At 37.0% G+C, this 27383-nt stretch overlaps 2 protein-coding genes across 2 annotated transcripts in view; one reads left to right on the top strand and one right to left on the bottom strand.

The window, feature by feature from the left end:
* The window catches only part of LOC112667130 (olfactory receptor 6C4-like), a 158681-nt gene that overhangs the window by 42000 nt on the left and 89298 nt on the right, over positions 1 to 27383 (top strand). The gene's annotated exons all lie outside the window — the stretch shown is intronic.
* On the bottom strand, positions 2224 to 3162 carry LOC112667286 (olfactory receptor 6C75-like). The gene has a single exon (XM_025458887.2). The coding sequence runs from the start codon at positions 3160 to 3162 to the stop codon at positions 2224 to 2226; it is 939 nt and encodes a 312-aa protein (XP_025314672.1).

The raw sequence follows: 27383 nt of genomic DNA, 5'->3' as shown, positions 1-27383 counted from the left end.
GCAACCAGAAAAGTCTCCACTTAGAGACTATGGATGGTGAGCTCTTCACTTTAACATCTATATCAGCCATGCAGGAAATTAAGATGAAAAACCAAGTCCACTTACTGTGTAGTAAGACTCCTAACTATTGTCCCAAGACAAACAATTTGGTTTAGTGATTCATTGCTGCTGAGGGGCTCACTGACTACAGGAACAAGACTTGGATGCGTTTTAACCATTACCTGCAAGAGTCATTCTCCTGAGTAAGAGTGAGGGAGGTACGACCTGCTGTGAAAGGGGCAATGGAAGGATAAAGACAGTATGGAGATTTTCTGATGAGGAAAGCTAATAAGTCATATGTCATCATTTCCAAGATACTCTCTGAAGGCTACATCTCATTGCATCCCAGAGTCTAAGTGTGTCATTTTTCTTCATGTCAGTAGAAAAGACTGTTTTTTTAACAATGGAAATTATTTAATTATAAAAATGAATTTTATCAGGATAGCTTATTTTGCCTTTATAGTCTACAGTTTCCCTTTTAACATGATTGGTAAAATAGGGAAATCTTGAGCAAAAGACTTTCTTTCCTTAGTATTAAGGAGAAATTTTAGAGATATTAGTTAAAATACACATTTTTACTTAGTGCATATAAAATAAAATTTATATTTGTCTCTGGCTTCAAGTAAGCTTCTTATAGTACAGCAATATGGATTTTTTGTATGAATATATAAGCTTTCTTGCTTTGATATGAGAAACAATAAAGGTTATTGACATCTAAAATTTAGTTACCAACAATGTAAGAGGGTTCCCTTTTCTCCACATCCTCTCCAAAATTTGTGGTTTCCTGTCTTGTTAATTTTCCCCATTCTCACTGGTGTGAGGTGGTATCTCATTGTAGTTTTGATTTGTATTTCCCTGATGGCCAGTGATGTGGAGCATTTTCACATGTGCGTGTTGGCCATGTCTATGTCTTCCTCTGTGAGATTTCTGTTCATGTCTTTGCCCATTTCATGATTGGATTGTTTGTTTCTTTGCTGTTGAGTTGAATAGGTTCTTTATAGAACTTGGATACTAGCCCTTTATCTGATACGTCATTTGCAAATCTCTTCTCCCATTCTGTAGGTTGTCTTTGAGTTTTGTTGACTGTAACCTTTGCTGTGCAAAAGCTTCTTATCTTTATGAGGTCCCAATAGTTCATTCTTGCTTTTGTTTCTTTTGCCCTCATGAATATATCTTGCAAGAAGTTACTGTGGCCGAGTTCAAAAAGGGTGTTGCCTGTGTTCTCCTCTAGGATTTTGATGGAATCTTATCTCACACTTAGATCTTTCATCCATTTTGAGTTTATCTTTGTGTATGGTGCAAGAGAGTGGTCTAGTTTCATTCTTCTGCATGTGAATGTCCAATTTTCCCAGCACCATTTATTGAAGAGACTGTCTTTCTTCCAGTGGATAGTCTTTCCTCCTTTATTGAATATTTGTTGGCCATAAAGTTCAGGGTCCACTTCTGGATTCTCTATTCTGTTCCATTGATCTATGTGTCTGTTTTTGTGCCAGGACCACACTGTCTTGATGACCACAGCTTTGTAGTACAACCTGAAATCTGACATTGTGATGCCCCCAGATATAGTTTTCTTTTTTAAAATTCCCCTGGCTTTTCGGGGTCTTTTCTGATTCCACACGAATCTTAAAATAATTTGTTCTAACTCTCTGAAGAAAGTCCATGGCATTTCGATAGGGATTGCATTAAACGTGTAAATTCATTCATTTGGGGAACATAAATAATAGTGAAAGGGAATAGAAGGGAAGGGAGAATAAATGGGTAAGAAATATCAGAAAGGGAGACAGAACATGAAGACTACTAACTCTGGGAAATGAACTAGGGGTGGTGGAAAGGGAGGAGGGTGGGGGGTGGGGGTGACTGGGTGACGGGCACTGAGGGGGGCACTTGATGGGATGAGCACTGAGTGTTATTCTGTATGTTGGCAAATTGAACACCAATAAAAAATAAATTTATTATAAAAAAAGTAAAATTTAGTTACACAGGTGAAGACTGGTCATTTTATATATAAGTGTAAATAGATAAGACCTGACTTTCAGCTAATAAGAAAAAGAGACATTAATGATATAGAAGAATGTTTAAGTGAAAGAACGAAATGAAGGGTTTCAAGAATTTACGTAGTAAAATCCAAGGATTTCCATTCTGCTCTGGTTTCAGGGGTATGTATACATTTTTGCATAATGACATTCATTTATATGAAGAAAAGACCATTCTGTGGACCATGTTTTTGAAGGCTTGTTTCACCTGCTGGTTTCTTAAGGTATATATGAAAGGATTGAGAAGAGGAGTCACTGAGGTAATGATCACAGCTACGCCTTTGTTTAAACTCACCCTTTCCTTTGCAGAAGGCTTGATGTACATGAAGATGCAGCTGCCATAAGACAGAGAGACCACTATCATGTGGGAGGAACACGTGGAAAAGGCTTTTTTCCTTTGACTCGTGGAAGGAATTCTCAGAATTGTGCGGATGATGTGTGTGTAGGAGAGCATAACTAGGGTTAAGGTGACCATAAGCGTTACCACCGCTAAAACAAATGCCATGAGTTCTAGAAAGTGAGTGTTTGTGCAAGAAAGCTGTAGAATTGGTGAAGAGTCACAGACAAAATGATCGATTATATTGGAGGCACAGAAATCCAACTTCAGCACCAGAATTACAGGTGGAAAGATGACCAGGAATCCTGCAAGCCATGAGCTAAAGACAAGGAGGATGCAGACTCTGGTGCTCATGATGGTCATGTAATGCAGAGGTTTGCAGATGGCCACGTAGCGGTCATAGGACATGGCGGTCAGGAGGTAAAACTCTGTCACCCCCAATAAGATGACGAAAAATACCTGAGCCAGACAGTCATTGTAGGAAATGGTTCTGTCTCCCGTCACAACAGTGACAAGGAATCTGGGAATTGCGGCAGATGTGAATGACATTTCTAGGAATGAGAAGTTTCGAAGGAAGAAATACATTGGAGTCTTCAGGTGGGGATCCGTAAGGGTGAGGAAGATAATGACCAGGTTCCCAGTCACACTGCACATGTAGGTGACCAGGAGAAATATGAAAAGTACAACCTGCCACTTTGGGTCATCGGTCAACCCGAGAAGAATAAACTCTGTTACCTTTGTGTGATTTCTCATGATTTTCCTTCTCTCTGCTGCTATTCTCTGTTTTAGCTGAAAATAGATGCAAAAAATGAGACAGAAAAGAAACTGGCACACACACAAGCGTGCACACACACATTTCAAAAACCATTGCTGTCTTTTGCATTAAGGGAAAATGGTTTTGTACTAAAAAGAGACAAAATACTTCTAAATTTATTTATGGTATCATATGTTGGTTTATTGTTTCTATATTTCTTTAGTTTTATTTTCACATATCTCTTTATAAATCTATCTTCTGAATATTTCAGGATATTCCTGAAAGCATGAAAAAGGAGATTAAAACCTCTGAGACCCAAACCTCCTTTAATAAAACCATGAGCTTGCTCCCAGCATCCCATCATACTCTTTGAAGGTACTTTTTGTTGTTGCTTTCCTCTTCAGATTTTTATTTATTTTTCTCCTTTGGCTAAAAATTTCTTTCTATTTCCCTATTCAAACTTCTGCAATCTACAGAGACCACTCACTTGCGCACCCGGTAAAGTGTCCTTGATAACAGTATATGGACACAGTTAATCTAATTCCATGGCTCTGCCCTAAGACGTTCTAGTGTTCATGACTAAGCTGTTCTAATAGTCTCTTCTAAGATTGTTAATATGTTTTTCTTATGTATTTTTTTACTTATCTCTTTACCTCTCATGACATTCTCCTATATAAAGCAGTATTTTTATTTGAAGTCCTAATTTTGTTTTTGTAAACTCTTAATGTTCTTCCTTATTTCTCAAATAACTCAGGTACTTCTTTGCACATTGTCCTTTCTTTCTTGAGGGATGATAAAAGGGAATAGTTCAACATTCAGGCTACGTTTTGGGAGGCCAAAGGTACTATTATTTTTTATTTTCTGTTTGGCTCTAACAAAACCCTGGGTGTTGTTCCGGATTTGTTTGTTTTCCCTGTTCAATGTTATTACTTTCCATAAAAGCTTTAGATGTGCTCTCATCTAAGACCATTTTTCCCTTTTTTTTAAATAATAAATTTATTTTTTATTGGTGTTCAATTTACCAACATACAGAATAACACCCAGTGCTCATCCCGTCAAGTGCCCCCCTCAGTGCCCGTCACCCAGTCACCCCCATCCCCCACCCTCCTCCCCTTCCACCACCCCTAGTTCGTTTCCCAGAGTCAGGAGTCTTTATGTTCTGTCTCCCTTTCTGATATTTCCTACCCATTTCTTCTCCCTTCCCTTCTATTCCCTTTCACTATTATTTATATTCCCCAAATGAATGAGAACATATAATGTTTGTCCTTCTCCCATTGACTCATTTCACTCATTTTAAACATACTTTATCCAGAAAGCCTGGACAGGCTGAAATGTCTCCGTTGTTTTCTCTATCCTTCAGCAGTTTCACAGCTTTCATAAGGAATGATATTTTCTGAGGATTAGCCAATTAATTTAAGATGTTAATGAACTTACTAAAATATTTTACCTGCCTCAGTGCCGCATAGAATGATTCTTACTTTCCATCATCTGTGTCTACCTGTTTGTGGTTATCAGATAAGGATCTTTTTGGCTTCTGCCTTTACATGATGGAAGCTAACCTTTACTAAGTATAAAGTCACACCGTGTCAAACGAAAGCATAAAGAATATCTGTTCAGTGTTAAGATATATGAATTAAATTGTTAGGAATCTTGCACAAAAATAATACAGTTTGTGTCCTGAAATTGATATTTACATGATTATTAAAAGGTATCTAAGCATATCTAGATGAACACAAAACATCATGAATATGTGGTTCTATCAATCACAAAATATCTGTGTTCTACAAAACAAAGATGTCAAAAATATTGAAGTAGTTTAATTTTTTTCATTTATATATTCCATATAAATTGTGTGGTTCAATTTTATTCATATATAGCATTGTGCATAATTGAGAATATTTATATAAAGCATAAACATATAGTATAAAAGCAAAAATATATTGCTCTAAGAAACTGTTAAGGACATACTTACTTTTATGTTAAATATGCCTGGTTTTGTCAATGCTGTTTCCTTGATTTATTTAAACATAAATGCTTGGGATTTTTCAAAAGCCTTTGTAATCTGTTTCTCCTCTGTCATTTTATGTTTCTAACCAAATACCCAAAATATTGGTCATAAAAAATAATTCCAAGAGCTCCTCTATTGTGCTTATAAAAGGGGTATTAGCCCATTACTGTCCATCAGCCCAAATTTCTCTAAGGATCTGAGGTCTAGCAGGCCCTAACTATTGTCATTTTAAAAAGTATTATATTGATACTTTAAATGAAATAAGCTATAGTTGAAACAAGGCTAACATATTGTCTTTCCAAGCTTAGTGGACAGAATGATGTGATCTTAGTGATGTTATTCAGGCTAGGCCTAATTTTATCTGCTCCATTCACAATGGACTCAGGGGGATTAGATGAATGAATAAACAGTAGGTACTATGGTGACTGGCGTTCTCAGGACACGGGCATTAAACTACAGCCCAAAGTAGTACACAATTTAGAATAGAATACTTAGGTGAGATTGGCCTGAAATTAGAACAGAAAAATATATAGAATCAGTTAAACTTTTTCCTTTGGGATTTTACTTATTCATTCATGAGAGACACTGAGCGAGGCAGAGACACAGGCAGAGGGAGAAGCAGGCTCCCTGCGGGGACCCGATGTGGGACTCGATCCAGGACCCAGGGTCATGACCTGGGCTGAAGGCAGATGCTCAACTACTGGCCACCCAAGTGCTCCTAGAATCATTTACACTTTTCTAATATTTTGTAAATTCACAAGAAGAAACTTAGTAATGGGGTAATAGAGGTTAGCAATTTCTGAAGGGCAACAGACCAAGTTGTGATCAGTGGGTGTTTCTCCAATCTTAGGGAAAATATTAAGAATTGACCGTGATGATATAGACTGAGGCTGAGGTCTCCATCATTCTACACCATAAGAGATGTGAGGCTTGTCTTTATGGTTTCACATTTTTCTACTGAATGATGATATAGTAATCTTGATCATGATTAGAATTATTACCATTTCTCATAAAATAATTACTTTAATTTTAAATTATATTTTTCAATAAGTACACTTTTTTATATTTTTAAAAAAGATTTTATTTATTTATTCATGAGAGACACAAAGAGAGGCAGAGACACTTGCAGAGGGAGAAGCAGGCTCCCTATGGGTGGCTCCCCCAGGTCCCCAAGTACCTTGCGATTATGACCTGAGCTGAAAGCAGATGCTCAAACACCCAGGTGCCCCACAATAACTACTTTTTAGGTGCTTATTATGTGTTGGGCTCAAACTTAGGTTCTGAGAAAACAGAGATGATAAATCAACTTTTTGCATGATTTTCACTTGCAGAAAAATGTGAGATTTATTTTTGAAATTGCAGATTCTGTATTTCATGTCCTACTGAAGCAATATCCCACTCTCCCACCTGTATCATCTTATTTCTCATTGCATTGATCTGAAATCATGTGCACAATATCTGTTTCATATAATTATTTGAGACTTATATTTAGTTGCTATTTAATCAAGGAATTACATAAGATATATAAATAGATTAAGTTAAATGAAATTTGGGATTATTTAATGACCTTAAAATGATAGATCCTATCTGAACAAAGATTTTAAGATATTTTTACTGTTTCTTTGGGTGACATGAAGTTACTCAAGGTACATGACTACATAATGCAGAGTGCACTGAGGGATATTTTTAAGGCAGAGCAGCTATTTTGAACTAACAGTGTATTAGTCTATTAATGATAAAAGTCAATAATTTGAATAATGTGCCATAAACATACTCATATTTCATTACAAACATAGTTGCAATTCTATTTTAATGATGTTTGGATGTAGGCCAAAATAACATATTATTATACGTTAAACTAATACATTATGTGAACCTGTTATTTAACAAATATGCATGAAAAATTGTTTTAATGTATACAACATCATTCTAACTTGATTATGTAGGAGAGGAAAGAAAATTTCCCCTCTATTCTTCAGGGTTCTTTTTTTTTTTTTTTTTTAATGATAGGCACGCAGTGAGAGAGAGAGAGAGAGAGGCAGAGACACAGGCAGAGGGAGAAGCAGGCTCCATGCACCGGGAGCCCTACGTGGGATTCGATCCTGGGTCTCCAGGATCGCGCCCTGGGCCAGAGGCAGGCGCCAAACCGCTGTGCCACCCAGGGATCCCTATTCTTCAGGGTTCTTGACTGAAATCATCGTCTATAATAAAGGATAGATTAACAAGAGAAAAAGAAAACAAGTTTTTTGGGATTTTGTTGTTGGTTTTTAGAAAGTGCATGTGCATGTATGCGGGGATCAGAAGGGAGGGTCAGAGAGACAGGGAAGAGAGAGAGCCAACAATCAGGCTCCATGCCCAACATGCAGTTACAGCCCCACATATAACTGGATCTTGAGACCCTGAGATCATGACTTGAGGTGAAATCAAGGGTGGGATGCTTAACAAATTGAACCACAGTAGGCTTCCCAAACTCTGTAGCATAGAAATATCAGAAAGAAGAAAACATTAGGTACATCATGAATGCATAAAATATATGTAGACACCTCTATTCTATCATTTGCTATTGTTAAAGATACACAAATATACTGTAAAAAGTTAAATTTTTTTCTTTGCTCATTTGTTTTGTCCACAGGAGTGAAATCATTTGGTATTTGTCTTTCTCTGACTGAGTTAGAATGGAGATGGGTAGAGAATGGATTAAATAAGTGATTAAATAGGAGATTAAGGAGTGTATTTGTTGTGATGAGCACTGGGTGAGGTATGGAAGTGTTGAACACTATATTGTACACCTGGAACTAATATTACACTGCATATTAACCCGGAATTTATATGATAACATTTTTAAAATGTTAAAATTTATCAAAACTTACACAAACACTTGCAGACTATAGTGGCACCACTTAAAATGGAGGGGAATGTAAGCAGATGCAATGATTCAGTATTAAATCCCAACTGTGTAACATTAACTGTGGATCATACTCTATATCACTGTATGTCATACTGTGCACTGATAACGTTTCTTGCCACCTCTTGTTGCTATTGTGTTGAGCTCGAGTTTTATCAGCTTAAAAGGCCATGTGACCCTATTATCTCAGTGGGAGCCATTCAACTATCCTGGAAATTGCTTATCACCCAAAAAAGTGAAATCTCGCAGTTCTTGAGTAGTTCTCATCGTTTTTGGTGCAGTACCATAAACCCCGAATAAATATGTGCATGGAATGCACATTAAGCGCTGCTGGTGATGTTGGGAATGCTCCTAAGAAGCTGAGAGAAGTCACGACATTATAAGAAAAACTTGGATTGTTTGATGTCTACTATAGATTGAGTCTGCATTAAAAGAATGTTTCCGAATATCTGTATAAATATTTTTTCTTTGAAGTGAAGTTATGTAACATAATCAGAGACAGGTTTTTAAAGATTATTTATTTAATTATTTATTTAATAGAGACGGCACACATGAGTGGAGTGAGGAGCAGAGGGGGAAGGAGAGGAAGAGGGAAAGACCCTAAGCAGACCCCATGCCAAGTGCAGAGCCCAATGCGGGGCTCAATATTATGACCCCAAGGCCGTGACCTGAGCAGAAAACAAAAGTCGGCTGCTTGACTGATGGAGCCATCCATGTGCCCCCAGAGACAGGTTTCAAATTTAATTATTAACTATTTATTAATTTTATCTTTTAGTTACACTATTTTTTATCTTTCATTTTCTATGACACGACTATAACGGATTCAAAAGTAATAAAAAATTCTACCTGTTTTTCCTGAAAATATCTGAAGTCAGACTCCCATGAAGACATATAATAAGCTTTTCCCAAAGCACAAATTTTGATTAAGTTCTTCAGCTATATAGTAGGACACGACCTCATCTGCTCATTTGGTTTCAGAAACATCGATACTATGCTTTCACCTCTGTATGGGATTTAGTTTGGGGAAGAGAGCCTTCAAACTTGCATAGCTAGTGTAGTAGTAAAAAAATGGGAAAAAGGATGAATGTTTGAGTGATTTTTAAGTAATAAAAAATTTTTAATTGATGAAATTTAAAATAAGTAAGGGAGAAAGTTTAAATATCACCAATTCAGGTCTTCTTTAGAAAACAGAATCTAGGGATGCCTGGGTGGCTCAGTGGTTTGGAGTCTGCCTTCTGCCCAGGACATGATCCTGGAGACGTGGGATCGAGTCCGACGATGGGTTCCCTGCATGGAGCTGCTTCTGCCTCTGCCTGTGTCTCTGCCTCTCTCTGTGTGTCTCTCATGAATAAATAAATAAAATCCTAAAAAAAGAAAACAGAATCTATCTTTCCAGCTCTGAAAAACTTAACTCTTAGAAATAAATAGTGTGTAAACTATTAACACCACTGTAGTTAATACAAATTGTATATACAGATCAAGTTAAACCCTAGGAGTATACTAAATGACCAAATTGACTTAATCTTCTGCAAATCTCTTAGTGCAAGTTCCTTAGCTTTTATGGAAAGTTACTACCACATGTCAGTATATTAAATCTTCCCTTGCACATAGCATAAACATATTATTCTGCCCATGATAATAAGCCCTACACATGAAGTTATCTTTAGAATTTAATGCTAAGAAAACTTTGCTTTTCTTGATGTGTTGGTATAACATTTTTTCTCCAAGAATACAAAAAAAAAATAAAATCATGCAAAGACTACTTTCCTGTTCAACCTTGATTGTCATACCTTCAAGGAGCGTATTTGAAACTAAACCATAGAAAAGATTCTAAGTAACCTATATAAAGTTTATACTTTCATTAGTTTTGTAAAATATTGTCATTTTTATTTTGCTGATTATAAACATGAATAGTTGTTTATTGGTTAAAACGGTTCTTTGAAGCCACAATTCCTGGATTAGAATTTTGGCTCCTCTGCTTTATATTAAATTGCTCCATTTTATCAACTCTACAATGATACAAATGGTACATAAGCGGTAGAGGTCAGTTGGTAAAATTGATTTGAGAAACAAATAATGCAGTCTGTGTAAAAATATTTAGAGAAATGTTTGACACAAATTGAGTTTTCAATACTTTTGATAAATTATTTTTCACTACTTTTGTTGCAAGTTACTCCATATTATTTTAGAATAAGGAGATACAAATTCATTCAATCAATAAACAATGAATGAGCATCCATAATGTACATTAATTGCAGAAAATGCTAGAGGGCCTTATAGAGAAATTCATTCCATCTTAAAACAACAGAAAATCCAGCTGGGAATGTCAAATGATATGCATGAGATAATCAAATTATAATTAGATACTACAGTATATGGGGATAACCATAATTATATTGAAAAAGCATGTGAAGAAATAGTGCCAAAATTGGCTACTATAGCAAACAATTGTATAACTTGGAGAGATATGAACTAAATCTTAGATGTTGGTAGGATTTAGAACTAGACTCAAGGAGAGAAAATTGAGGATAATTCACATCAGTGTGCTAACCCTAGACAGAGCAAGATGAATGCATGCAAAGTGAGGCAGCCCATAAATTTCATGAGGTTATAGTTTGGAGAGTAGTAGAAAACCTAATTTGCTAAGTATAAATTGAGAACTTACAAAATCTCTTAGAAAAGAATGACATGGCAATGCCTGGGTGGCTCAGCAGGTTGGGCATTCAACTCTTGATTTTGGCTAAGGTCATGATCTCAGTATTATGGGATAAGGCCCCATGTCAGGCTCCATGCTCAGCTCTCTATGGAGTCTGCTTGAGGTTCTCTCTTCCTCACCCTGCACCCCCACTCACACTGTCTCTCAAAATATATAAGTACAATCGTTTTTCTTAAGAAAAGAATGACACGATTAAAATAGTGTTTTAGAAAACAGAAATCTGGAAACTTGAAAATATGAACGCTGAGAAGATAATCATATAGGATTTAAAAATTGATACTCATTGAGATGAGAGGCTTTAAATTTGATCACTGTAGCCATGAAAAGAAAGAAAAACAGGATGAATGTGAGGATTATTTCAAGTACTAGATTAAAAATATTATCTTATATAAAGGAAAACAAGGTTATTAGAGAAATTTGATAACTAGAAATGGCGCTCATTAAAAGTTGTCACCATTAGTGATAGGAGGGAATGAGCTATGATGAAGGAGTAGGAGGAGGAGTCTAGGCTTGCCTTATCCCCTGCACAGCTATGAAAATATCAGGTCATTCTGAATACCCTAGCACTCGATCTAATAGCTCATTGAACAAGTTGCACAACTCAAGGAAGAGAAGAGGCCACATTGTGTAAGGTAGGAGGTGCAGAGATATGATTTTGGGGAGAAGTGGATCACAATCGTATGGAGGTAGAGAGCCCTGGTCATGGAGATAAGTGAAGAAGAGAGAGAGAGAGAGAGAGAGAGATTGGGAGACAGAGATGGAGAGGGAGATTGGTTGAGATTATGAGATTGCATAAGCATAAACAGAACACTTCCCCAAAGCCATTGACTGGGAAAACAGGAGGAGCTGACTTTTGTGAGTTTTGTTACCAGTAGAGCTCAAAGACTGGAGTTTAGAGTTCCATAGTGTGTATAGTATAGAGCCCTGAGGGCACTGCAGTGCTCCTGTAGAGAAGGTGGGCAGATAGCAGGGAGGCAAAGTCATGATCTGAGGATCATCTGGGACATACCAGGAACAACCTTTCCCCCTTTTGGAGTGCACTGAGGGGAGGTGGCATTGCCTACCTGGGGGGACAAAGGAGCTGGCAAGCTCCACTGCCCCTCAGCATAAACTTCAGTAAGCAGGACAACATCAATAATGGCAGCCTAAACTGCTCACACCAAACCCCCTTCCTGGTGCTTTGCAGGTGTTGCTTTTCCCACACAAGTCTGCCTGAGAACCAGTTCAGTGGCCCCCTCACCCAGAAGACCGGCACAAACTCCCATATACACCATGTCTACTGACCATCGAGTACTATAAAGCTTCAGTTCTAGTGGAAATAGCATGAGGTCTCTCTTAACAAGCAGGCTAGAGCATATCTAGTTAAAATTCACCGCACTCTTGCCAAGGTCCAAACACTCCTCATTGCGGGCAAGGACACACTCTGCATAAGACTGATCTGAGGGAGAGAGCAGCCAAAACACAGTAGCAATGTGCATGTAGCATACACCAGAAACATTTCCGAAAGCACCAGGTCCCAGACATCATATGATGACCTCATCTTCAGAAAGCCATTGCTCTCAGGAGTAGGAAACATAGCAGGTTTTCCTAACACAGAAAAGAATACAGAGACCTAGACAAAATGCCAATATGGAGGAATTCATCCCAGAAGAAAGAACAAGAAAAGGTCACAGAGTTTAAAACAGATACAAGAATAGGCCTCATCCAGAATTTAAAGCTACAATCATAAGGATACTACCTGGGCACAAGAAAAGCTTAGAAGATACCTGGGAATCCCTTACCATAGAGTTAAAACCAAATTAGACTGAAATGAAAAATGCAATAACTGACATTCAACACCAACTGGATGTAATGATAACAAGTATGGAGAATCAGAAGAATGAATAAGTGAAATAGAAGATTAAATTATGGAAAATAATGAAGCTGCATGAAAGGGGAAAAGAAAAATCTAGGATCACAAAAGTAGACTTAGGGAAGTCAGTGACTCCATAAAACATAACTTTGGTATCATAGACTGTAAGAGAAGAGAGGTAAAAGGGGGCAGAAGGCTTACTGGAGAAAATTATAGCTAGAAAATTCCCTAATCTGTGGAAAGAACTACATCCAAGTCCAACAAAAGCAGGCCAACACCAAGAATTATCATAGTAAAATTTGCAAAATACAGAGATAAGGAAAGAATCTTGAAAGAACAAGGGAAAAGAAGTCCCTAACAGACAAGGGAAGACAAAGAAGGTTAGCAGCAGATCTCTCCACAGAAACTTGGCAGGCCAGAAGAAGGTAGCATGAAATATTCCATGTGCTGCATGGGGAAAATATGCAGCCAAGAGTACTCTACCCAGTAAGACTGTCATTCAGAATAGAGGGAGACATAAAGATTTCCCCAGACAGACAAAGACTAAAGGAGTTCATGACCACTAAACCAGACCTGAAATATATGAAAAGGAATTCTTTGAGTGATGGCTCAGTCAATTAAGTGTCTACTTTTGGCTCTGATCCTGGTCTCAGGATCCTGGGATCAAGCCTTCCATTGGCTCCCTACTTAGCAGGAAGCCTGCTTCTCCAGCTCCCTCTGCCCTTCCCTCCCTGCTCATGCCCTCTTTCTCACAAATAAATATATAAAATCTTTTTTTAAAAAGAAAGAAGCAAATGATATAGAAACAAAAAGAATCCCTAGTACAACAGATCAATGAAAACAAGAGCTGGTTCTTTGAAACAATAAATAAAATTGATAAACCCCTAGCCAGAGTTATCAAGAATAAAAAGACTCAAATAAATAAAATCACAACAAACAGCTCAGACATGCAAATAATTATAAGAGAATATTATGAAAAATTATATGCAAACAAGTTGGACAATCTGGAAGCAATGGATAAATTCCTAGAAACATACAAACTACCAAAACTGAAAGAGAAAGAAATATGAAACTTGAACAGACCCATAACCAGCAAAGAAATTGAATCAGTGATCAAAACTCTGCCAACAAAAAAAAGTCCAGGGACAGATGGCTTCAAAGGGAAATTCTCCCAAACATCTAAAGAAGTCCTCATACCTATTCTTCTTAAACTGTTCCATAAAATAGAAATGGAAGGAAAATGTCCAAACTCATTCTAGGAAGCAAGCATTACTGTGATTCCAAAATAAGACAAAGACTTCACTAAAAAGGAAAATTACTGGCCAATTTCCCTGATGAACATGAATGCAGAAATTCTCAACAAAATACTAGCAAATCAAATCCAATAGTACATTGAAAGAATTATACACCACAATCAAGTGCAATGGGTTGCAATAGTGTTTCAATATTTGCAAATTAATCAGTGTACTACATCATATTAATAAAAGAAAGGATAAAAACCATATGATCCTCTCAATAGATGCAGAAAAACATTTGACAAATACAGCATGATATCGATAAAAACTCTCAACCAAGTAGGGATAGAGGGATATCCTCTATCAACATCCTAAAGGCCATATGTGAAAGGCCCACAGCTAATATCATCTTCAATGGAGAAAAACTGAGAGCTTTGCTTCTACAGTTAGGAACAAGACAGGGATGCCCACTCTCATCATTGTTATTTAACATAGCACAGAAAGTGCAACCTCAGCAATCAGACAACAAAAAGAAATAAAAGGCATCTAAATTGGCATGGAAGAAGCAAAACCTTCACTATTTACAGACAATATGATATTCTATGTAGAAAACCCAAAGGATTTTACCAAAAAAATTGCTAGAACTGATACATGAACTCAGCAAAGTCACAGGATACAAATCAATGTACAGAAATCTGTTGAATCTCTATATAACAGTAACAAGCAGTGGAAACAAAAATCTGGGAATTGATCACATTTACAATTGCACCAAAAACCAAGAGACACCTAGGAATAAACTTAACCAAAGAAGTAAAGGATCTGTAATATGAAAACTATAAAACTCTTATGAAAGAAACAAAAGATGACACAAAGAAATGGAAATGCATTCCATCCTCGTGGATTGGAAGAACAAATACTGTTAAAATGTCCATATTACCAGAGCAATCTACACATTTAATGCAATCCCTGTCAAAATACCACCAGTATTTTTCACAGAGCTAGAAAAACAATCCTAAAATTTGTATGGAACAAGAAAAGACCTCGAATAGCCAAAGTAATGTTGAAGAAAATAAAAGTTGAAGGCATCACAATTCCAGATTTCAAGTTTTATTACAAAGCTGTAGTGATGAATATAGCATTTGGTACTGGAACAGCAACAAATACATCAATGGAGCAGAATAGAAAATCCAGACATAGACCCACAACTATGTGGTCAACTAATCTTAGACAAAGTAGGAAAGAATATCTAATGGAAAAAAGACAGTTCTTCAACAAATGGTATTTAAAAAACCAGAAAGCGACATGCAGACATATGAAATCACTTTCTTACATCATACACAAAAATAAATCCAAAATAGATGAAAGACCTAAATGTAAGGCAGGAATCCACCAAAATCCTAGAGGAAAATGCAGGCAGCCATCTCTTTGACTTCAGTTGCAGCAACTTCTTACTAGTCATGTTTCCAGAGGGAAGGGGAACAAAAGCAAAAATGAACCATTGGGACTTCATCAAAATAAACAATCAATGAAACTAAAAGGCAACCTAGGGAATGAGAAAATATATTTGCAAACGACATCTCTGATAAAGGGTTAGTATCCAAAGTCTGTAGAATTCATCAAACTGAAGACCCAGAAAATAAATATCCCAGTTTAAAATGGGCAGAAGATATGAATAGACATTTTTCCAAAGAAGACATATGATTTCGCTCATGTGGAATTTAAGAAACAAAACAAATGAACATGAGGGACAGAAAAGAGAAAGGCAAATCATAAAACAGACTTAACTATAGAGCACAAACTGAGGATTGCTGTAGGGGAGGTCAGTGGGATGATGGGCTAATGGGTGATGAGCATTAAATTAAGCAGGGCACTTGTGATGAGCACTGGGTGTTGAATGTAACAGAAATCACTAAACTCTACAACTGAAACTAATATTACCCTCTGTGTTAACTAATTAGAATTTAAATAAAAGGTTGAATATATAAAAAATTAAAAATAGAACACAGGCAAAAGAGAACCAATATATGAATCTCTGCAAAAGCAAAGCAAAATAAGTGAACACAAAAAAATAAACACTGGGAAAAAAAGGAAATGCAGATAGCAGATGTGTGTGCATGCGCACAGGAGCCTGCACATAAGTTTTTGTTGGATAAGAAGCAGGCGGCTAGACCTCTGTGTTTAATAATTGGGATAGTAAGCATCTAAGAGTCACATATTTTCATCTTTTGTACAAGTAGGTGTTTGACTCATCACTAATGTTTCCGTCAATATGATTTGTTGATTTTACTCTGCAATCGAAATTGTTTTCATGATTTTTCTCATCCATCATGCCATCATGTCAATGCTATGGCTTACATTGATAAAAAAAAAAACTCATTACTTTGGGGGTTAGTAATTAACCTTGTGTTTCCTTTTGACTTTAATAACCATTTGTATGCCATTAAGTTAGGGTTGAAGGAGGAGTTGGCATGAATTTGTTTGACATCCTTTGGATGTGCAAATAGTCAATTATATATACAATGTTCATATTAAAGATGACATTTTTCCATAACGGTGGTAAATGAACACATGACGGGAAGAGTTATAAGGTATTCAGGATGAAGTTAACAAATAATTTCAGAATAGGGGTGAAAATAAAGAGATAAAACAGATATCCAGGTAAAAGAATAAAAAAAATGATGAGTGACAGTAAGGAGTCCTGAAACTCCAAGGTCTATTCAATCATATTGAAGGTGAGTATAAGTTGAAGGAGATGAGGGGGTAGGACCTGAGGCTGGAAATACACATTAGGAAGCCAGATTATAAAAAGCTTATCAGTGAAGCTAGATTGTGAAAAATTTTAGTTTTCTGGGTTCTCTGCTTTTAAGTAGAATTATAATATTCAACTTACACATATGAACAGTTGTTGAGATGACAATTGAGCCGATCCACAGATATACTGACTGTAACAGACAGGGCTATTTTATCATCAGCTTTGTAGTTACGTATCCGTATGACAAGGTTTGGAATATATCTGATCATCTGTCCTGATATCTTCTTAGATTTCACAAAGTAATATGGTGATTCCAGAATCAGGAAAAGTCAAGTGAAACTCTTTTCTGATTAAGGTAATATTAATTCAGAAGATTATTATATACTGTGTTTTTATTTTAGTGAGATTTAAAAAAAGGTTTTATTTACTTATTTATGAAGGACAGAGAGAGAGAGAGAGAGAGGCAGAGACCCAGGCAGAGGGAGAAGCAGGCTCCCTGTAGGGATCCCGACGTGGGACTCAATCCTGGACCCCGGGGTCATGTCCTGGGCCGAACGCAGATGCTCAACCACTGAGTCACCCAGGGATCCAGCCACCCAAGGCGTCTCTCAATGAGATTTTTTAAAAGTCTTTGTGAAAATCGTCCGGATTTACAGTGATTTAACAAGTGCACATTTTTAAAATAAATTAATGGAGTATTACAGGTATTTTTACACCAAAATTAGAATAAGTGACTATGGATCTATGAAATCAAACTACATGAAAATTTCTGCCTCCATGCTGACAAAGTTTGCAAACATTTGAATGAAAATCAGAGCAAAATGCAAATTTAAAATGATTAAGAAGACCTTCCAGTCCCTGATGATCTACAGAAATAGCAACAGCCAGAATCCATGAGTCATAGTTTTTTTTTTTTTTTCTAATCCTACAAAACTATTTCAGAGAATTGCAGCATGAAATTTTTCAGAAGTTTGGAGGGAGAAGTCCCTCTGAGGACTGAAAATAAGTCAATTATACTTTCATAACAAGGGCCAGCGCCAGGGTCATCCCACGAGGACTACACCACAAGCAAACACTCCCTCTTATTTCTTCCCTCGTCAATACTCTAAGGACAATTACAAACTTATTTTGCGTAAGACTTTTTGTTAGAAGGTATAATTTTGCTGAGGAACACAGCATTTACTCCAACTTCCTAGATATTCATTTAAATGAACAAACAGGTAAACAAAATGCTTACTATACTTGAAGCAGCCTCAGCCCCTCCCTTTCACATAATAGTCTTTACATTTTATATGTTTAGATCACGCATTCTTTCCTAGAAAGAACAGAGCACTTCTGCACATTATGAAACAGGAATCAAGTCCATTTGCACAACCTCCAAACACTGAGATAATGTCTATGGCTGACACCATTGAGTCTGCATGTAATCGAGAAATGTTATGGACCCGCATTCCTTTAACTGCCTTAAACCCCTATAAAAATGCCTGTGCCAGGCAGACACTTTGGGTTTGGCCTTTTGACAAGAGTCTACCCTCCCCCGAGGTGGCTGGTCTCCGGAATAAAGCTCATGTTCTTTTCCAGTCAATGCTCATCTCTTGAGTATTGGCCTTTCATGTGATGAAAAGAACTTGGATTTCTGTAACATTCTTTTGGGTAAGTGGTAGTGACTAGCAAAAGATCTTAATAGAAATGAGAAGGAGAAAGGTAGGGCAGTAACCCAGGGAATTTTCCAGGATGCCTCCTAATACTACTATGACTGATGGCAAATATTCATGAACAAGTAGAGCAGTTCAACACGGCAGGACAACGTGAGCTTAGATCCTTCAACAATGAAGGTTTATGTCATCCCACCCGGTGAATAGCTTCTGGACACTGAGGTTATTGTTGAGACCAAGATACGCATGGAATGGAAATATCAACTATTGCCTTTGACCAGTTGCGTATGTGAGGACTTTATGAGCTACCATTATTTTCTTCCTTTTTATCCATTCTTCTTTCCTTACTATTTTACATAAGGTATATTTATGGCAGTTAGCTTAATAATTTAATTTTTTTCAGGATGCCTGGGTGGCTCAGCGGTTGAGCATCTGCCTTTGGCTAGGGGCATGACCTCGGAGTCCGGGGATCGAGTCCCACATCGGGTTCCCAGCAGGGAGCCTGCTTCTTCCTCTGCCTGTGTCTCTGCCTCTCACTGTGTCTCTCATTAATAAAAAAATAAAATCTTTAAAAAATACTTTAATTTCTTCATGTAAAAATTGAGATTTTTTGAAACAGAACTATTTTTAAATTATCTAAAGTGTGTACAGTGATTGTGACTGTGGGGAAATACATTTTTTAAAGATTTTATTTATCTATTTGAGAAAGCAGGTGCAGAGTGGAGGGAGAGACAAGCACACTGCATGCTGAGCATGGAGCACAGCAAAGGGCTTGTTCCCAAGACCCTGAGATAATGACCTGAGCCAAAATCAAAAGTCAGATGTCCAACTGACTGAGACACTCCGTCATGCCAGAGAAATTGTTTACTTAATGTAGAGCCCCTGAGTAAACAACTTTCAAGCAAGTAAAGTTACTAAGTAAAACTAACTTTAGATCTGGTTGATCATCATTTAACCTTTACTTAAAGAATTAGAGGATATTCGTTGGACTTTACCCCACACCATTGTCATGTTATTGTACTTATTATTATCATTGACAATATACAGTTAAAGAGTAAATGCAGACAGTTTGGGGTGAGAATTAAACTAACTTTATTTCCCCATAAAATATGTTTCATAACATAGTATTTCCTTTCATATGTATTTCTGGTTGCCTATCCAAAACTTTGCTGCAAGGATAAATTGAAATACTTCTTTCCTGCTGAAGAAATTAAGATCAGAAAATTTTAGTCTCTCCTAAAGGAGTCACAAAACAAGAAAAGAAAGAAAATGAAAAAACGCATTCAACGCATATTGAATCCTTTGATTTACTCCCTGAGAAACAAAGATGTCAAAGAGGCTCTAAGAAAACTTCTAGAGATGAAAAATACTATTCTTTGATTATTATTTCTCATCCATCAAAGGTGTTGTGGCTATTTCTTTCATATTCCTTATGACCATTAATGAAAGTTATTCTCCTGAACATCCTAAAAATATTAACAGATGCTTTTTCAAGGTGTCACATGTCCCACATATTACTATTTTTCCTCAGTGGCATTGTTAATCCAAAACAGCCTCGATTTAGAGATGCCATGGATATTAAGGAAACATCCTTCAAACTGAACGCTGCCACTGGTCTAAAATAACATTTTATATTATTGAACTGACCTCTATATCTTGATGGCTTGTTGCTAGACATGATTTTTATCTAACTATAGTGTATAAACAGTGCATATTAAACAGTTGTTGAATTTTCACTTTCAATCAAGTATTTATTTTTCATATATTGAGAAGTATAATAAGAAGAAACAAAGAATAAGCAATCTTAATATACATTAACTTGAAAAGTTGTTTATTATATGAGTGCTCTGATGCTCTCCAGTTGCTAGATCCTAGCTAATATGAGGAGCCAAGTGGGAGATAGAGAACTGCAAACATTTTTGAGCAACCATTCCCTCAATTTCCATCTTCATAATTTTTATCTTTGTTTATTATCCTAAAGAATGTTTTTAAATGTATAGCAGAGAGCTACCTCTCTCATCAAATAGTGTGTGACCCAAAATTTACTCTTTCATGCTTTTGAATATTCATTTATTTGATCAATTTTACTGACTACCTGTGTAATATATTCTGGTCCTGGGATAAGCTAGGGTATAAATAAGGTCATTCTTTAGGGAGCTTACAACTTAGTGTGAGTAACATCCTTGCACAGACAATTATAATCCAGGTATATGTTTGCCAAAAATACACAGAGATGATAAAGTAGGGTACCTGAAGGTGATGGTTGGTAATAAGGGCAAATCTTCAGGGCTGTGTGGAGGATATATTTAAAGAGAAGATTGGAGCCAAGGAAACTGCTGTATCAGTTCATATTATTGATGAGGCTTGAAGTATGACAATGTAAAATTTAAAAGTCTTGATTTCAAAAATTGCACATAAAATACACAGTACTGATTAACTGACTAGTATGAATAGAGTACACCAAAGGAGGTGTGTTTCACACCTTTGAACTCACATGATGTGTCTGGTGATGGTAAAAAGTAAAAGAGCTCATATCAAACTGGAAGGGAATTTCCTAAACTTGAAAATGAACATTTAAAAGTTCTATAGTTAAGAGAGTATATGTAATGGTGCAAAGTAGAACTTTCCTGCTAAAACAGGAACAAGGCAAGGATTTCTCCCCTCACCTCACCTTTCCAACATCCTTTTGAAAGTCTTAGGTAATGCAAAAGACAAAAAAGCAAATAAAAGTGTTACAGGCTGAATTATGTCTTCTCAAATGTTATTTTGAAGCCCTAATTCCTATTGCCAAATATATGACTATATTTGGAGATAGAGCTTTCAAATATATAATTAAAATAAGGCTCTTATGGTGGATTTAATTTAATTGGACTGGTGTCTATAAGAAGAAATTTGGGGAATGTAAAAAATAGTGAAAGGGAATAAAGGGAAAGGAAAGAAAATGAGTGGGGAATATCAGACAGCACATGATAGACTCCTAACTCTGGGAAACAAACGAGGGGTGGTGGAAAGGGAGGTGGGTGGGGGGTTGGGGTGACTGGGTGATGGGCACTGAGGGGGGCACTTGATGGGACGAGCACTGGGTGATATGCTATATGTTGGCAAATTTAACTCCAAAGAAAAAGAAAAGAAGAAAGAAAAGAAAAGAAAAAAAAAGAAGAAAAGAAAAGAAAAGGAAAAGAAAAGAGAATACACAGAGACATCAAGGCACCCATGCACTAGGGGTAGCTATGTGAAGAGAGAGCAAGGGGCAGACAGCTGCCGGCCAAGGAGAGAGATCTCAGAGGAAACCAAATCTTCTGGCATCTTGTTCCTGGATGGTCAGTCTCCATAATTGTAAGAAAATAAATTTGTTGTTTAAGCCATTCAGTCTATGGTATTTTTGCTTTGGGAGCCTTGGAAGACTAGTCCAAAAATGTACACAGAATGGAAAAAAAGGAAAGCAATAGAGGTTTTTTTCACATGATATCTATGCTGAAAATCTGAAATAATTGACAAAAAAATGTCTTGAAACTGAGAGATAATAGAAAGGCTGCTGGATACATGGTTAATATACAAAAGTTAATTGTTTTCCATAAGTAGCAATGAGCAATATAAATGATATTATACCATATATATTATCACCCTCTGAAATACAATACTCACGTATAAGTCTCACAAAATACGTACAAGAATAATAGGGGAAAATTATAAACCCCTAATGGGAAAATACTTTAAAAGAACTAAGTGAATGGAGAGACATTCTATATTTCTGGAAAGGAAGACTCAATTTTTTCAAGATGTGGGTTTTCCCCAACTTGTCAACACATTCAATGCAGTCCCAATCAGAATTCCAACAAATAATATGGATATTGACAAACCTTAGAAATTGAATCTAAAGTTTATATAGAGAGCCAAAAGACCAGAATAGCCAACACAGTATTGAAGGAGAATAGAATCAGAAACTGACACCATACAACTTCAACTATACACAACTGTACAACTAAAATAATCAAGACAGTTTGGTATTGGTGAAAGAATAAAAAAGATCAGTGGAAGCAAATGGTGGGTATTCATCATTTCTAATGGTTGAGTAATATTCCATTGTATACATAGACCACAGCTTCTTTATCCATTCATCTTTCCATGGACACCGAGGCTCCTTCCACAGTTGGGCTATTGTGGACATTGCTGCTATAAACATCGGGGTGCAGGTGTCCCGGCATTTCACTGCATCTGGATCTTTGGGGTAAATCCCCAACAGTGCAATTGCTGGGTCGTAGGGCAGGTCTATTTTTAACTCTTTGAGGAACCTCCACACAGTTTTCCAGAATGGCTGCACCAGGTCACATTCCCACTAACAGTGCAGGAGGCTTCCCCTTTCTCCACATCCTCTCCAACATTTGTTGTTTCCTGCCTTGTTAATTTTCCTCATTCTCACTGGTGTGAGGTGGGATCTCATTGTGGTTTTGATCTGTATTTCCCTGATGGCAAGTGATGCAGAGCATTTCCTCATGTGCATGTTGGCCATGTCTAGGTCTTCCTCTGTGAGATTTCTCTTCATGTCTTTTGCCCTTTTCATGATTGGATTGTTTGTTTCTTTGCTGTTGAGTTTAATAAGTTCTTTATAGATCTTGGGAACTAGCCCTTTATTTGATACATCATTTGCAAATATCTTTTCCCAATCTGTAGGTTGTCTCTTAGTTTTGTTGACTGTTTCTTTCATTGCATGCAGTTTCTGACAAGCTTCTAACATAAGAGAGTTAGAATCTATGTCAAGAGTTGGTGTGGTGGCCAATGGGAATGCACTATACATAACTTCAAGGAACAAGGGTTCCTTGAAGGCAACTTTCAACTTGCCTCTAAGAAAAAGAAGCCTGGGGATGTCTGGGTGGCTCAGCGGTTGGGTGGCTAATTTCAGCTCAGGTTGTGATCCAGGGATCTGGGATTGAGTCCCACATCCTGTTCTTGTGAAAAACCTGCTTCTCCCTCTGCATAAGTCTCTGCCTATCTCTCTCTCTGTGTCTCTCATGAATATAAAAACAAATCTTTAAAAAATGTATAAAACAAACAAACAAGAAAATAAAAAGAAGCCTGATTCTATCTCGAGAGTAGGAGGTGCAGGAGCACTAGAAGTGAGCTGTACTTAAGTCTGAGAAAGAAGCATTCTCTGAATGCAGCTTTCAATTAGCTTTTCACATAAGGGAATTAGGAAGTATCTTAACAAGGGGCGCAATGGAAAGACCCTGCTTTAGCTCAGAGAATCGGTCGTTCTTGTAGGCGATGTCCCCCTAGACTCATACATACTGCTTAAGACTCCTAACTGTGGGAAACGAACAAGGGGTGGTAGAAAGGGAGGTGGGCGGGGGGTGGGGTGACTGGGTGATGGGCATTGAGGAGAGCACTTGATGGGATGAGCACTGGGTGTTATTCTATATGTTGGCAAATTGAACACCAATAAAAAAATAAAAAATAAAAATAAAAAAAGATCAGTGGAATAGAATAGAGAGACTAGAAATGGAGTGAAATTAATAGAGTCAACTGTTCTTTGACAAAGGAACAAAAATAATAAGTCGGTAAAAAACAGACTTTTTAACAAAGAGTGCTGGAACACCTGGACATCCATGCAAAAATGTGAATGTAGATATAAACCTAACACTATTCACAAAAATTAACTCAAATGGATGATAGACCTAAATGTAAAATAGAAAACTATAACTTTTCCTAGAAGATAACATAAGGGTGACTTAGATGATGTTGGGTATGGTGATGCCTTTTTAGATACAACACCAAGTCATGATCCATGGCTAAATTGATTAGCTGGACTTCACTAAAATGAAAAAAAAAAATTTCTGCCCTACGAAAGACGTTATCAAAAAAATAACTTTGAAGAAATGAAATAGGTTGGGGGAACATATTTGCAAAAAGACATATCCGATAAAGGATATCCAAAATATGAGAAGCATTCTTAATATTCAACTATAAACAGCAACAATAACAACAATATGATTGGTCCACAGATACCTCACCAAAGAAGATGTACAGATGACAAATAAATATATGAAGAGATGTTCCACAACATATGCCATCAGAGAATACAAATTAGAACAAAATACACAGCAGTCCTATCAAAGTCACCCAAATCCAGAACGCTGACAACATCAAACACTAGTGAGCATGTGGAGTGACAAGAACTCTGTACGTTTCTGGTGGAAAGACAAAATATTACAAGTACTTTGAAAGGCAATTTGGCAATTTCTTACAGAACCAAGATGCTCTAACTGACCTGCAGTGCAGAAATTATGCTGCTTTTTATTTATTCCACAGAGTTGAAAATTTATGTCCACACAAAAACCTATAGCAGTTTTATTCAGAATTGCCAAAATTAGAAAAGAATCAATATTTTCTTCAGTACGTGAATGAATAAATAAAGTATGGTACATCCAGAGAATGGAACATTATTCAATATTAAAAAAGAAATGAGCTAACAGCTGTGAAGAGACAATGAAGAAGTTTTATTGGATACTACTAAGTGCAAGAAGCCCACCTGAAAAGGCCACCTATGCATGATTCCCACTACATGACATTCTGGTGACAGAAGAAAGATTGGCCATTGCCAGGGCTCGTGGTATAAAAGAGAGGATGAAAAGATGGAGCAGAGAGTGTTTAGGGCAGTGAAAATACTCCACATGGTATCAAAATCATAGATACATGTCATCATGTTTTACTTAAACCCATAGAATATATAGTATTAAGAATGTATCCTAAAGCAGACTACGGATTTTTGGATGATTAAATAAATCAATGTAGGTTAATCAATTGTAATAAATATGCCGAGCCGGTGAGAGATGTTGATAATGGGCTATTAAGCTGTGGAAGGACATGAAGGAATCATAAGTGCACATACTCTGGAAAGAAGCCAGTCCAGAAAGGGTATATACTGTGTGGTTGTCACTATCTAACATTTTAAGTTATTGTATTTTTAACAGCAGAATATATGTTTGAAATAATTTCTATATATTTGTTGTTGTTGTTTTTAATAAGTTTATTTTTTATTGGTGTTCAATTTGTCAACATACAGAATAACCCCCAGTGCTCATCCCGTCAAGTGCCACCCTCAGTGCCCGCCACCCAGTCACCCCCACACCCCGCCCTGTTTATTTTTCTTGGCTATTTTATTGGATTCTGTTTGTTCTGAGAAGCCTTTCATGTGACTTCTCAGAGGTACAGCCTTCGGCTTGTGCATACTCATAGATGACAGTGGCTTTATCAGGCTGGCTTTGGCTGCGTCTTCCGCTGATCGTTTTATTGGGTGTGCCTCTGTAGATTTTTCATCCAGTAGGGAGGTTCCATTAATTCTTCTTTTGTTCTATCACTTTGAAGATGTTGTGGGACATATATTTCTCAACAGTCTGATCGACTTTTTTGGTCTCCTCTGCAAGGATAGTGTATTTTTTTTCTAAAGATTTTATTTATTCATGAGAGACACAGAGAGAGAGGCAGAGACACAGGCAAAGGGAGAAGTAAGCTCCCTGCAGGGAGCCCCATGAGGACTCGATCCCGAGACCCATGGATCACAACCTGAGCCAAAGGCAAATACTCAACCACTGAGCCATCCAGGGGCCCAGCAAGAAGACTCTTTCAGGCCAGTCTGAGGTTTGCTCCAACACTTGGAGGCCTTCCTTCACTGTCTCCTTCCGTCCCTGGTTCTCTCTGGTAGACTTCTAGTTGGTCTATAGTTAGCTTTTTATTCTCATGGAGTTTCTGGCCTCTCTAACTGCTTATCACCAAATGTGTGTTAAGCTTGAGAGTCCCTTATGCTTATACTTGAACTTCCCAAACTTCATTCCAAATAAAGTCAGTTCACTTGAGGACAGCTTTGGAGCCCTCTATTATTATGGCCTGCCTTTCACTCTACGTAAAGCCTGTGTTCCACTGTTCTTGAACAGGAGCAGTGGCCCAGTTCTCTGAGTGACACCCTGACTTTATGAGCAGGTTACTGGGTGACGTCAGTAGCCTATAGTCTTCTAAGCTCGTCTCTCTTGGCAAAAAAACTCTATATTTTGGACTGGGGTAACTGAAAGTGGGGATCCATTATTCTTGACCTATCATGTCTAAGCTAGAGCTTCTACCTTATGAACGGTCCTTGGGTAGAGGGCAAGATCTCCAGACATTATAACCACTCTTGCCTTAAATAGAGCTTCTGCAACATGGAGCTCTCATGGAAAGAAGAAATGTTTTCAGCCTGCCACTCTCAAGGGGATATGGTAGCCCATGATTGGGATCTAGAGGAAGAGGATCCCCTAGGTTCTCGTCTGCATTTGCCTATGTGCTTCCCGTCATGCTGAGCTGGGACAAGAGAGGGAGGGAGTAGCCCTGGTTCAAAAACATGCATTTGAATGTTCCCATTGGCTTTATTCACAATATTTAAAAGGGGGAAAACACCTCAATTGCCCATCGGTTTAAGAATGCACAAACAAAATTTGGCCATATGTGTATAATGGAAAATGGAATATGACTGAGCAATAAAAAGAATGAATTACTTAAAGAGATAACAAAATAAATAAATGTCTAATTCAATACAATTCAAATACAATAAAGAAACCTACCAAAAAGAGCACATACTGTATGCAGATTATATAGGGGGATATGCAAAACAAATCAGATCACTGATGATGGGGAAATGGAGTTGGACGGAGGCCTGGACTAACCAGAGGCATGATAAATCTTTCAGAAGTGTTGGAAGTGTTCTGTATCTTATTGTGGTGATGGTTTCATTGATGAAAAGTTTATAAACTTTTGAGACTCACAGAATTGTACACTGTGAATAAACAGAGTTCATTTCACACAATCATCTCTCAATAAAATATGTGAGAAAAAAATAATGGCCAGACTTGTTTTTTGTTTTGTTTTCTGTTTGTTTTTAGGAACCAATGACTTCATTTTACAGTGATGGTGCAGAAATGTCTTTCTTTCTTTCTTTCTTTCTTTCTTTCTTTCTTTCTTTCTTCTTTCTTTTTTTTTTTTTTTTTTTTTTTTTTCTTTCTTTCTTTCTTTCTTTCTTTTTCTTTCTTTCTTTCTTTCTTCTTTCTTCTTTCTTTCTTTCTTTCTTTCTTTC

Source organism: Canis lupus, chromosome 27, assembly GCF_003254725.2.
Source record: "Canis lupus dingo isolate Sandy chromosome 27, ASM325472v2, whole genome shotgun sequence".
Classification (NCBI taxonomy): domain Eukaryota; kingdom Metazoa; phylum Chordata; class Mammalia; order Carnivora; family Canidae; genus Canis; species Canis lupus.
The sequence above is the reverse complement of the archived record's forward strand: the minus strand, read 5'-3'. Positions and strand labels throughout refer to the sequence as shown.